The 12,810-nt window shown below is 43.5% G+C and overlaps 1 protein-coding gene across 1 annotated transcript in view; it reads right to left on the bottom strand.

Moving 5' to 3' along the window:
- The window catches only part of LOC137522158 (uncharacterized), a 36,163-nt gene extending 26,888 nt beyond the window's left edge, over nucleotides 1-9,275 (bottom strand). Inside the window, exon 1 of the mRNA XM_068242189.1 lies at nucleotides 8,765-9,275. Within this exon, the coding sequence (XP_068098290.1) occupies nucleotides 8,765-9,275 (511 nt within the window). The remainder of the gene's footprint in view (nucleotides 1-8,764) is intronic.
- Nucleotides 9,276-12,810: the final 3,535 nt, after the last annotated feature.

Raw genomic sequence — 12,810 nt, 5'->3', positions numbered from 1 at the left:
TGAAATTTCATATTATGATTTGCATCATAATTCCAAATTTCTTTGCAATGTTATTATTATGCATAATTTGAGCTCATTGCTATTGCTAGTGACGTATGGTTGTTCAGCAGGTTTTTGTTTGTTTTTGCCTGGGGAATTTCACTCAGCAACTGAAGTTTTCTTTGACCTCTATACTATTTCTTTTTTTTTTTTTGGCTACTCCCTTTTCCTGGAAATGTAAAGACAGCTATGAGAAGACTGGTGTTATTTTCTTTGTAATGCAGGCATGATCACAAGTTCTCTTTTTTTCACTTAGCTCCTTCAGGACTGACCACTTTGGCCCCTTTAGGGAACAGAGCAGTCTCTAGTGCCCCTGCCCTTTACTCTATAACCCTGGTGTTTTATCTAGTGGTCCCTCATTCCCTAACCGTCCCCCTGGTGTTCTAGTGGCCCTCATCTACCCCCCCCCCCCCCATTGGGGGGGATTGGCAGCAGTAAGTATTACTCACCTTCTACCTCTCTACAGTGGCGAGCAACTGTGACCGTCAATCACAGCAGCCAGCTCCATAATGACACAAGTACAGGGTCCCGGCATGATGACATCATCAAGCCGGGACCCGTACATTTAGTCGGTACAGGGCTGGATGCCAAGGGACGGTCAGGAGCTGCGATCGTTGGTGGAACACGGAAGGTGAGTGAAGCTTGTTTACAATGTGATCACTATCGTAGTGATCACATGATCAGGAGCCATTCAGGGCGGCTCCTGATTAATGCCTGGAGATTAAGCTGTCAATTGGCAGCTTTATCTCTGGTCCTGTGTGCGCACACTCGCGTTTAGGAATGCGACGACCGTGTAGTGTGAAATCTACATCGTGTCAGAGGCTTACAGACACAAACATGAAGTAGATTTAAACTACGTATGCAAGGGGTTAATATACATTATTCCATAAAAAGGCAAATAATAAACAAACAAAATAATCCCTCACATGAAATGTAATGTTCTCTTACAATTTATATTTCTGTATGATGTAAATTTCAAGGTAAGCTTCTGCCAAAGATTATTTTTTTCCTCCAGCCTGGCTTGGGTAGCTGCAGGGCCTGTCAGGATGTTACTGCTATCTCAGCTTCTAGGAATTCCCCTAGTCTCTTCTCAGGGTGAGGTAATAGGAGAAATGTAGCACTGCACTGTAACATGAGGCCAGAGTGTCAGTGGAACTTCAATTGAGTGTGGCCAATTGTAGGCCAACTCCAGGACCAATTTTTTATTTTAGTGTAAAAAGTCTACAAAGGGGTAAAAAAATGACGCTTGCCTGTGTATAGTACTGAGCCACCTTGGAGGTCCTAGGGAAAAGAAGCTCATGAGTGCCGTGGGTGTCCCAAAAAACCCCAGTCAGCCCAACCCCAGACTTGGCCATGGCCCAGGGGGGACCATCCCGGTTGCACTGCCCTCACCAAGGATAAGCTCCTTACATGTTGTGAATTGCCCCAGTTGCAAGGTTATGCATGTCCTGGGATCAACAACACCAAAAGTAGAGGAGGGGGTAGGAAAGGCTCAGACAAGCCCCCCCTCCCAAGTGCTGCCACCACCAGGGGAACTATTTGCACCCATCCCCACTTTCAAGAAGGAAGACTTGTATGTAAGGCAACGGAAGAAAAAGAAGTGTGTGCTCTGACTAGGTTCACCTGACTATATACTGGCTGCTGTTCCCTGCAGGAGTTTTTCCACACAAAGTACTTTGCATCTCAACAGGGGCACTGTGTGTAGGCCTCCTTGTGCCCCAAGATGCCCTCGAGACAATCAGGCAGCCAGTGTGTATAGTTAGGTGTACCTGGTCAGAGCACACACTTCTTTTTCTCCAGTTTGTAAGTTATTTAATGTTAAACAATGCACATTGTTTGGCTGCCCTGCTGATCCTCTGCCTCTAATACTTTTAACCATAGACCCTAAACAAGCATGCAGATCAGATGTTTCTGACTGAAGTTTGACTAGATTAGCTGCATTCTTGTTTCACATATGTGATTCAGACACAACTGTAGCCAAAAAGATCAGCAAGACTGCCAGGCAACAGGTATTTTTTTAAAGAAAATAAATAAGGCACCCTGCGTATCACCGATGATCGTAATCTGTTTATTACGATTATGGGAAATTTCACATACAATTTTGCAATTACGTGCATATGTAAGTATAGATTTACTTAAAGGGATACTGTAGGGGGGTCGGGGGAAAATGAGCTGAACTTACCCGGGGCTTCTAATGGTCCCCCGCAGACATCCTGTGTTGGCGCAGCCACTACCCAATGCTCCGGCCCCGCCTCAGGTTCACTTCTGGAATTTCTGACTTTAAAGTCAGAAAACCACTGCGCCTGCGTTGCCGTGTCCTCGCTCCCGCTGATGTCACCAGGAGTGTACTGCGCAGACACAGACCATACTGGGCCTGCGCTGTGCGCTCTTGATGACATCAGCGGGATCGAGGACACGGCAACGCAGGCGCAGTGGTTTTCTGACTTTAAAGTCAGAAATTCCAGAAGTGAACGGGAGGCGGGGCCAGAGCATCGGTGAGCGGCTGCGCGGGCACAGGATGTCTGCGGGGGACCATTAGAAGCCCCGGGTAAGTTCAGCTCATTTTCCCCCGACCCCCCTACAGTATCCCTTTAATGTAATCCATTAATAATTTATAATTATGTGTAATTTTGAGCAGTTAATAGCAAAGCTCCCATACATGCTATTGTCACCAAATTGCTATGTATGTTATGGGGAATAGTGGGATGCCTTAAAGGAGTTATCAGCCAAATTAGGTAAAAGGAGCTTTACTCACCTGAGGTTCTCTCCAGCCCCTTGCAGCCGAGTGTCCCACGCCGACCGCTCTGCTCCCCGCCGCTGTCCCGGTCTCTGTTCTCGTTCTTCAGTCCGACCGCGTCGGCCTTACTGCGGCTGCACGAACCCAGCCATGTGGGCCGCAGCGAGCTGCGCAGGCAGAGAGCTGCGCCTGCACAGTTCCCCATGGCCCACGTGGCCGTGATTGACAGCGGTGCTTCGCGCAGCCGCAGTAAGGCCGACCCCGCAGTTGGCCTGAAGAACGAGAACGGAGACCGGGACAGCGGCGGGGAGCGGAGAGGTCGGCGTGGGACAGTCGGCAGCAAGAGGCTGGAGAAAGCCCTAGGTGAGTAAAGCTCATTTTACCTAATTTGGCTGATAACTCCTTTAAACCTGATGCAAAGACATTCATAAAAGTTACATATAAAAGGTGTGAGTGGGCAATCTGCAGGTCGGGTGCTTGATATTGTGGCATAGGCTATGCCGCAAACAAAATCAACATTTTCCAATATATCAGCACACCGTTTTTCAAGAAGTCATGCTCTTTATTGAGCCATACAGTCCACAAGAATATCCGACAATTGTTTTGGGGGCCGCGCAGGATCCCCCTTTATCAAGGCGTGTGGTTACCGAAAAATGGTGTGCTGATATATTGGAAATTTTTTTATCAATAAAAGTTAGACACTTACCTTAATAGAGGAATGGCTCAGGATAGTGCTGAGGCTTCTCCCCATCATCTTCCACCACACCGATCTAGTGCTGGGACCCACTAAGTTAATCAAAGCAGGGCTTGTCGGATTTGATCCCGTGGCCACTCTCCCCTCCATGCACAAGCGCCGCCACAGTATGCATACCAAAGTCCTTGCAATGCGTACATAAAACAATGGCACTGGGAAATTTGGGCTCAGGGTAAAGCCGAAAAACTTCTCACTCTGCTCCTGCAAAAGTACTGGTGGTGTTAATTACTATTTCCCCTCCAGGCCGCCATTAACTTGGGGAAAAGAGTTCAGTCCAGCAGCATGGTGGCATAGTGGTTAGCGATCTCACCTTGCAGCGCTGGGTACCCGGTTCAAATCCCAGCCAATTCAACATCTGCAAGGAGTTTGTATGTTCTCCCCGTGTCTGCGTGGGTTTCCTCTGGCACTCCGGTTTCCTCCCACATCAAAAAAACATACGGATAAGTTAATTGGCTTCCCCTAAATTGGCCCTAGACTATGATACATACACTACACGATATAGACATATGACTATGGTAGAGACTAGATTTAAAATAAATTAAACTGCTGGCAGATGAATTATACTGTCCTTAAAGTGATTTGGGATCCGCCCTTTGACGGCATGTTAATTACTGTCTGAGCGCCTGTATGTTGTTGTAAATGTATTTCACATTAAGGCCTATGGTGGCACCCACATTTCCAGCGCCATTTTGCGCTGTTACACCTTGCCGGCCATACCTGTGCAGTAGTGCAAAGCCACTTGTGCACTTTTCTTCCATGCATAAGCAGCAGGACTCGCATAGACACAGTGTGGCCATGATCATACAAGGAAGGGAGCGTTGCTGCTAAGAAGAGGGTCCTGGCAAGCAGAAGAGTAATTGAGAAGGACACAAGGGGAGCCTCTAGATCATTCAAAGGCTTCCCTTTACCATAGTAAGTCTACATTTTTTTTACATTTGTCCTCAATTTTTCTTTAAACCCATCGGCAGTAACAACAGTGGTATGCGTGCGGCGTACCATGTGCTGAGAACCTAGGGTGTAGCCCGTGGTTCATTGCTGTGAAGTGAAATTCTGTTGATTTTTCCCAAGTCTTCTCTGTTACGGTTCTGCTCCTCCCAATGTATTTAAATTTGCAGAGCATAAGCAAGTTTCACTCTTGCAATATAAAATCAAAGTCAGCTCTTCACTGGTGAGATCTTTGCTTGTGTGCACACTTCTCTTTTCCTCCTTCCCTTCCTGCCAGCAGTATGACTGGTCACAGATGACCACATTGATGTAGTCCTCAGGGGGGGAGTGAAGGTGGGGAGCAAACCCCAGCTACAGTATGCCTCCCTAGATAATCACGGTCGATGGATAGACTGTTAGTTCCTGGAAAGGTATGGCTGCAGGAGGAGATCCCAGGTTACCCTGTTCTCAATGATGAAGATCACACATTTAGTCTATTGCAATAGTAAGTTTAGATTTTATACCGCAACAACTACATGGTTTTGAAATACCATGTACATTTTTTAATAATTTCATTTCTATAAAACACAGTAATAAAATGTGAGGGTGAATTAGGACTTTCAAGCTTCATGAAAGCCTAAGAGCACCAATACAGTCAGTATGTAATGTATTTTAGTAAATAGTACTCCAAATATGTAGTGTGCTCACATACATCTGGCCAAATGTATGCAATCAATTATTTGTACACGTCAAATCAAATGAATGCCCATGCCTAAAATACATAGCTGCAGCTGAAAGTGTGAGTCATGAGTCAACCATATGTACATACTTGGACACACACACACACAAACACACACACACACACTCAAACACACTCAAACACACACACACACTCAAACACACACACACACACACACACACACACACACACACACACACAAACCCACACACACAAACCCACACACACACAAACACACACACACACACACACACACACACAAACACACATACACACAAACACACACACACACACACACACACTCAAACACACAAACATACACACAAACACACACACACTCAAACACACACACACACACACTCAAACTCAAACACACACACACACACACACACACACACATACACACACACTCAAGCATATGTACATACTTGGAAATACAAATACCTTCCCCTATTACACACACACCCACATGGATGTGTACACACAGGGCATAACTACAGGGGAGCAGCTCCTGCGACTGCAGGGGGGGGGCAGATCTGAAGGGGGCCCCAACTACTACTTCACTCCCTCTGATAAAGGGGTCCATCCGTCTGATTGGGTGTTTTTGTGGCTACGCTTGTTAAGGGTGTGAAGATTACAATGTCCACACTTGTTTTATGACCATTGCAAGATATTTCTCTCAGGCTTTGAAGTATAGGCAAGAGAAAGGGTGTCAACATTGGGGGTCCCCATCAAAATTTTGCTTGGGGGTCCGTGATTTATAGTTACGCCCCTGCACACTGATAAGATAAGACTGGTAAGAAATAGCAATGTTTTTAGTCTGGCTCTCATTTCTCAGAAAGTGAAAATTGAAAGTGTGTTTGTATACTCCACCCACATGCATTACATTCAAACGTATGATGTAGTGGCCTGGGGGGTTATTAGGATCTGGCACGCCTCTAGGCTTGGCTAAGATAAGTCATAGCTGACTAAAATGTGCATGATTCTTGCCCTGCCCAGCAAAACTTTGAATAAACCTCCGTTTCCTTTAAAGCAGACCTAAACTCAGAACGTCCTCTCTCCTCTAAAAGATACAGAACAGCATAATAACCTTTCAACAAAAAACATTTCTTTGTTACAGCTGATACAAATCCAACATGAATTCAAACTGTTTCTACTTCATGATTCATGGAAGCAGACATATCAAATCAGCTTATCTGCCATCTCTGCCGTGGCAGTCATGTGACGCAGGGGAGAGGTCAAATTACAATTTGTGATAAGACACAAATGTGGGGGCAAAAATCTCTAAATACATACAGGGTGTTTTTCTCTATGTTTTCCTTCTTTTCTGTGCAAGAGTTCAGGTCCACTTTAATTAAAAAAACAAAACAAAAAAACAATGCCCTGGTTTAAATACAAACAGCCATATGAAATTTAATAAGATAGAAATTTTACAATCACTTATTAGATTATAATATAGCAGGCAGGTGTGGCAGGGGCTTGTCTTAGTGTCCCTTTTCCCTGGCCCCTAAATTGGGAGGTATGAGTTAGCACTCAAACATTTCAGTTGTGGATATTACAGGAGGAACCTCCCCCCAGAGTAAGAGGGAAATATTTAATGAGACAGGGAGGGCCTGGATGTGGTTTTCTACCTGCATGGGTCGGGTGGGAGATAGAGATAGCCAGGGAATTAAACCACCATGCTAATATCAAGGATGGAATTAGCAATCACTACCATTTCCACAAGTGCTATCAATGAAGACTTTGTGCAGGGTTAATAGGAAATCCCTGCAGAACTCTATGCCACTAGATTACCTGTTTGCAGCTGAGAATTAAACGTATGCAGCCATAGTTGAGGAATGCTGCCCCTGGAGCGAGGAACCACATGATCTGATCAAGGTGCTGCACTGTAATTATTATATGTACAAGAAAAGTGTCCATCTAGGCAATCATAATCAATCACCATCAAACCACCAAGTAACAAGAGTAATAATAATTTTATTAAAGAGACACTGAAGCGAAAAAAAATATATGATATAGTGAATTGGTTGTGTACTATGAATAATTACTAGAAGATTAGCAGCAAAGAAAATATTCTCATATTTTTATTTTCAAGTATATAGTGTTTTTTCTAACATTGCATCATTCTCTAATATGTGCAGATTACACAACACTCAGCATTCAAAATGATTCTTTCAGAGCAGTCTGTGAACTAATGACCTCTCCTCTGCCAGAGGAAAAGTAAATAGTTAACTAACAGTTGAGATAATAAAAGTCAGAAAACAGCCCTCTCCACGACTTTTGAAAGTCGTAGAGATAATGGCTTTTTTGTATAGAGATAACAACTGGAGTTTCTTATCTCTGTCTGTACTGGAAACAATTAGACTGATGTATCTGATCTTAATGTTTTATTTCTTAGCTGTACTACACATACAAATCATAATATCATAGTTTTTTTTTCGCTTCAGTGTCTCTTTAAGGACTTATCCCAGCATCAATAAAAACAATTAAAACCATTCAGTGCACAGTTTGGTCAGCATAACCATATAAATAGTACAATCACATGACAATCATGTCTGCAAATCCTGCAAGCTAAGTATCAGTTTCAATGCACCTTCTGTAATGCCCATCACAATAATAATAGTGCCGCCATGATAAAGTTGGTCTTACCCAGATCTGCAAAAGCCTACGGTCTTGCTGCCTCTCTGTGCCCCCCCCCCCCCCCCCACACACACACACACACGCCTTCCGTGAGGCCTTCTGGCATGGGCAAACTTGGCCCTCCAGCTGTTGAGGAACTACAAGTCCCACAATGCATTGCAGGGGTCTGACAGCCACAGTCATGACTCATAAAGGCAAATGCATTGTGGGATTTGTAGTTCATTAACAGCTGGAGGGCCAAGTTTGCCCATGCCTGGCCTAGGTGGACACTTTTTTTGTACATATAAGAGTTTACAAGTCCATTGCACTTGCCCTGTTCGGGGGCATTTTGCTCTCTATTTTTTGTGTTGGTGCAATGTAATTAAATAAATTCAGCAGTGAAACCAGTTGCTAATTTATTATCAAAATGTGTTGCACTGGCACAGACTAGTAACCTCCAAATACAAAATCAAGGAAAATTAAGGTATACAAAATCAAGGAAGTGTAAAGGCAGAAGATAGTGGCTGATTATGTGTATTAGAACAAAACAGAGTTTAATTCGAATAACAATATGAGTATAAAACTGAGTTCACACTACAATGGGGTTTTGCCGTGGATGGTGACAGCCCATATGTTTATTCAAAGTGCCTCCTTTTTATCCATTGCATTGAACAGGTTATTATTATTGCATTGCTATTATGACCTTATGTCCAGTGTTAAAAATGTGCAAATCAGTACTTTATGTTTTGTCACTGCAATGGACACAACGGACACTGGACAGAACAGACATGTCGGCACATAGGACCTGTCTGTTTGTCTCTTGTAGCCTTTTCACTGAATTGGACCATTTTAGGCTGTAGTATCAACCCAGCTTTAGACATAATAATTATTTTATAATATCAGTTATATTTCCTTATCAAGCGTTCAAGTTTAGCTGTGTGATATGGTGCACCATAAGCAACACTTAGTACTTTAATCCTTTTTGGATCCCAAACACAGTCCTCTTCCATACCACTGTCTACCATGCCACAGTTTGGTGGTACCCAGGCAGTGTCATACCCATGATGACTATGCCAGTTGTACTGCAATGCATGGCCTTTCATGTCTATCTTCTTTACTCTGCCAACATTAACTCTTAGCTTCAGAATGATTTGGTCAGTAGAAGCATTCCTGGGGTAATTCTTGGCTTTTTGTATATTTCTGCTGACATAGATGCCTCTTCCTAACATCCCTGATTCTGATTGCTTAAATCCATACTTTATTATCTTCTTGGCAGCTCTATAGCTGGTCCCATGGAACATGGTGTAAAACTTGTCTTCAACAGGAGGGTCATAACTGGACAGGAAACATTCCAAGAAGTGTGAAGGAGAATTCTGAAGGTACTGTGCTGGTGGATTCACCATGCTGACACTCATAGTAGCCACTGGAGGGTTGATGGGTAGTTGTACATTTCTGTAGATCATGTGGTTAGTACAAAGATGACTATAATGGTTCGTTTGAGATGCATACCAAATATGTGTAGCCACAGGAGAGTTAATGGGTAGAACATTTCCATAGATGAGATGAGAACAATGGGATGTTTGAGATGCCGAGAAAATCTGTGTTTGCATGTTTAAATTCATTTTCACCCTGTTAAGAGATACATTTAGGTTATGTAGCATATTTATTATTTTGTTAGATCTAATCATTATACTTTTATGTTTTCAGAAAGTATAGGAAAAATGTATAAAACAATATCAATGGGCAAGTGCACCTTTATGCCTCCCTAACATAACTGTCCTAGAATATCAGCTTGCAAAGTATTAGTTGATTTAGTTCTGGTGACCAACAGCTCAGCTCAAAAGTACTGTTCCACCACATGAGACAACTAGAAGTCACAGTTTTGTGCATGGGCAACAGACATTTCACTCATGCTTCTCTAGACTAGTGTCCGCATAAAGCACTAGCAAAGACATATCAACGAGGCTTCCCCTGGCCACCAATGCAGATCAGCTAATGGTAGTGGACTTTAAAGGACAACTGAAGTGAGAAGAATATAGAGGCCGCCATATGTATTTGCTTTTAAGCAATACTAGTTGCCTGGCAGTCCTGCTGATGCTGTCTATAATACTTTTAGCCATAGACCCTTAACAAGCATGCAGCAGATCGGGCGTTTTTTACATTATTGTTAGATCTTACAAGATTAGATGCATGCTTTTTTTCTGGTCTGATTCAGATACTACTGCAGCCAGATGGATCAGCAGGGCTGCCAGACAGACAACTGGTATTGCTTAAGTGGAAATAAATATGGCAGCCTCCATATACATCCAACTTTAGTTGTCCTTTAATTAAAGCAGAATGAAACCCAGCATTTCGTCTTTTCACTAATAGATTATTTACATAATATTATATGCAACCAGCATTTTTGTTTACTAGAACAGCATTCACGAGGTTACACACAGGACTTAGAAGTTCCCTGCCAGCAAAGCTGAACGCATCTGAAAGTGTAGATAATGTTATCTTGTGTTTAATTGTATCAAGTGAGGAATGTAAATAAATACTTCTCTTACACTGCTGGGTCTCCTGAACAAAGTCAGACAATTTAGAAAGCTTTTCTGCTTCTCAGAACATGAATAAAGCAGTTATAAATAAAATGCAAAGTCAGCTTTCCGAGCAAAAAAGTGTACTTTGGGAACGTATAATTTCTAAATGAACAATAATACTTATGCACAGAAACACATATCATAACCGTATGGCATATAAAAAGTAGGATAAACATGTTTTTATTGAATATTATGTCAGGGTTTTATACCGCTTTAAGCAGATGAGAATTAACCGCCATATTCAGTGGAATAAACAACCAAGGAGATAATTCCCTGAAACAGCACCACTCCAGTATGCCATGAGTAATACAGGCTGGAAACAATAAATAAAGTTTATCGAAACACACATAATTTTTTTATTGTATTACATGTTTACATGATTTTTTTTTTTTGCTTCTCCTAGGTTTTCCCCTAGCTGAGAGCACAGGTTGGGTTTGTATGGTTTGACCTCTTGGATGTTACTTTTCCTTACAGACTTACACTCCCATTGCCTTGATTCAGGGGCGTAACTAGAGGGGCCCCAACTACTAACCTTCCCTTCCTCTGATACAGAGGACTATACTTCAGATCAGGAGTTTTTGTGGCTACACTGGGTGTGAAGATCACAATGACCACACTTGTTTTATGACCCTCGTGAGATGGTCCCCAAGGCCATGATGAGGCACCAAGGGGAGGCAAGGGAAGGGGTGTGAATGTCGGTGGGGCCCCATCCAAGTTTCCCTGGGGGGCCCCTAATTGTGGATACGCCACTGCCTTGATTATATAAATTTGCACTAACTTGTTAGCACAGATACCTATATGATTTCTATATTGCTAACGATATATGCATTTAGGTACATGTGACCCTGGTCATACTGTGGTAAGGGTTAAAATTAACCCTTGTTTGGGGAATTCTGCCAAATTATATAATCACTAGTAAAAAAGGCTCACCTGTTCAAAAAACAGGCGCTAGGCCACAGCTGCCATCCCACTTCCCCTGCAACACATGCACAGACGTGACCCTCACACGCGCACGTCAGCAAGCATTCTTCCCCCACCGCTGTCCAAACTCCGCCCGCGTGCTGCATATGCATGTGCTGCCAGTGTTTGACATTTAGTCAGTGTTTGACATCCTATATAATAAAACCTAAGTGTCTCTGCGTCCTGTCCCTGTGTGTGTGTCCCTGCATTTGTGCTACTGCGCATGTGCGGCACGGACAGCCTTGGGACAGGAGCAGGACGGGCCAGGGGGCGGGCCGGGTAGGTGGGTGAGTGCACGCGAATGGCCGGCGGGTACGCGCACGGCGGTGCAGGCTCGCACATGCATCGGCGATGACAGACCTAGAGCCCATTTTTAAATGGGCTAAGTTCACTAGTTTTCAATAAAACACTGCGCTGGTATATAACTATTGAGCTGAGCGAACACAAAGATGGTGCGCGACGCGTTTACAAAATCAAAAGCTTATACTATAAATATAATATAAACACATGTGCACAGCGTGAGTTGTGCACATGAACAGTGCCGAGGAATACGGAGACGCCAATCCCTGTGGGTTCGATGCCTAACCATAGTGCGCTGTGGTTGGCGGAGAAGCACGGAGGTTGACGAAGGGGCGTGGCTATGTAACGTACTTAACTCTAAGCAATCCTCATTGGTACAAGCTCCTGATGAGTCGATGACGACGAAACTAGTAGGGCGGGCCTACCAATGAGGAAGTAATCGTGCGAGGTGGATGAACGCCGGGGCGCTGCGGGGCATGAGATGCCGATGCTGACAGCAAGCCAACCGGGTGGCCACCGCATGGGGGAGAGCCCAAAAAAACTCTGTGCCTACATATAAAGTCATGGACATGTGAGTGTGCACTTTTAATATTTTATTACATTTTTGGATGGTTTTACGCTATGGGAGCCTTGTGCTTTTATTCTGAGGTGTATGCTTTATGAAGACTCTGCAAGATAAAAGCAAGCTGTGGATCGTTAGAGGCTGGGGATCGCCTGAGAGTATCCCAAAAGCGCATTAGACCCATCTGACAGGGGGTCTAGGAAAAAGGTTGAGTGCCCAGTCTTGATGGTGTGGTGGAGGTGTGTACACTGAAACTGCTGCAACTGAAGTTGTCCACATTTAGAGCTTGAAGATGTATTGCCTGTATTGATTGAGTAGAGTGCCGTGTATCTATATGCAGAGACTTGTCTTAAAGCTGTAGCGCGGTTTATATGATATTTATAGTATAAGGTCACTAGTCAATATTTTAATCATGTGTAATTTGCTTGAGCTTTTAAAGGGAGTTTACCAGTTCATATTGGCCAAATTCACTTGGTGGTAAATTATGATTCAAAGTGAATATCTGCTTGCTGTTGATTGATTCAATCTATTATAAGTTCTGCTTTAGTTGATGTGATTTGCATATTCTGTATCATATACAGCAGTATGCGTGAT

This window comes from Hyperolius riggenbachi, chromosome 6, assembly GCF_040937935.1.
Source record: "Hyperolius riggenbachi isolate aHypRig1 chromosome 6, aHypRig1.pri, whole genome shotgun sequence".
Taxonomy (NCBI): domain Eukaryota; kingdom Metazoa; phylum Chordata; class Amphibia; order Anura; family Hyperoliidae; genus Hyperolius; species Hyperolius riggenbachi.
Note: the sequence above shows the minus strand (reverse complement) of the source record. Positions and strands in the feature narration are given on the sequence as shown.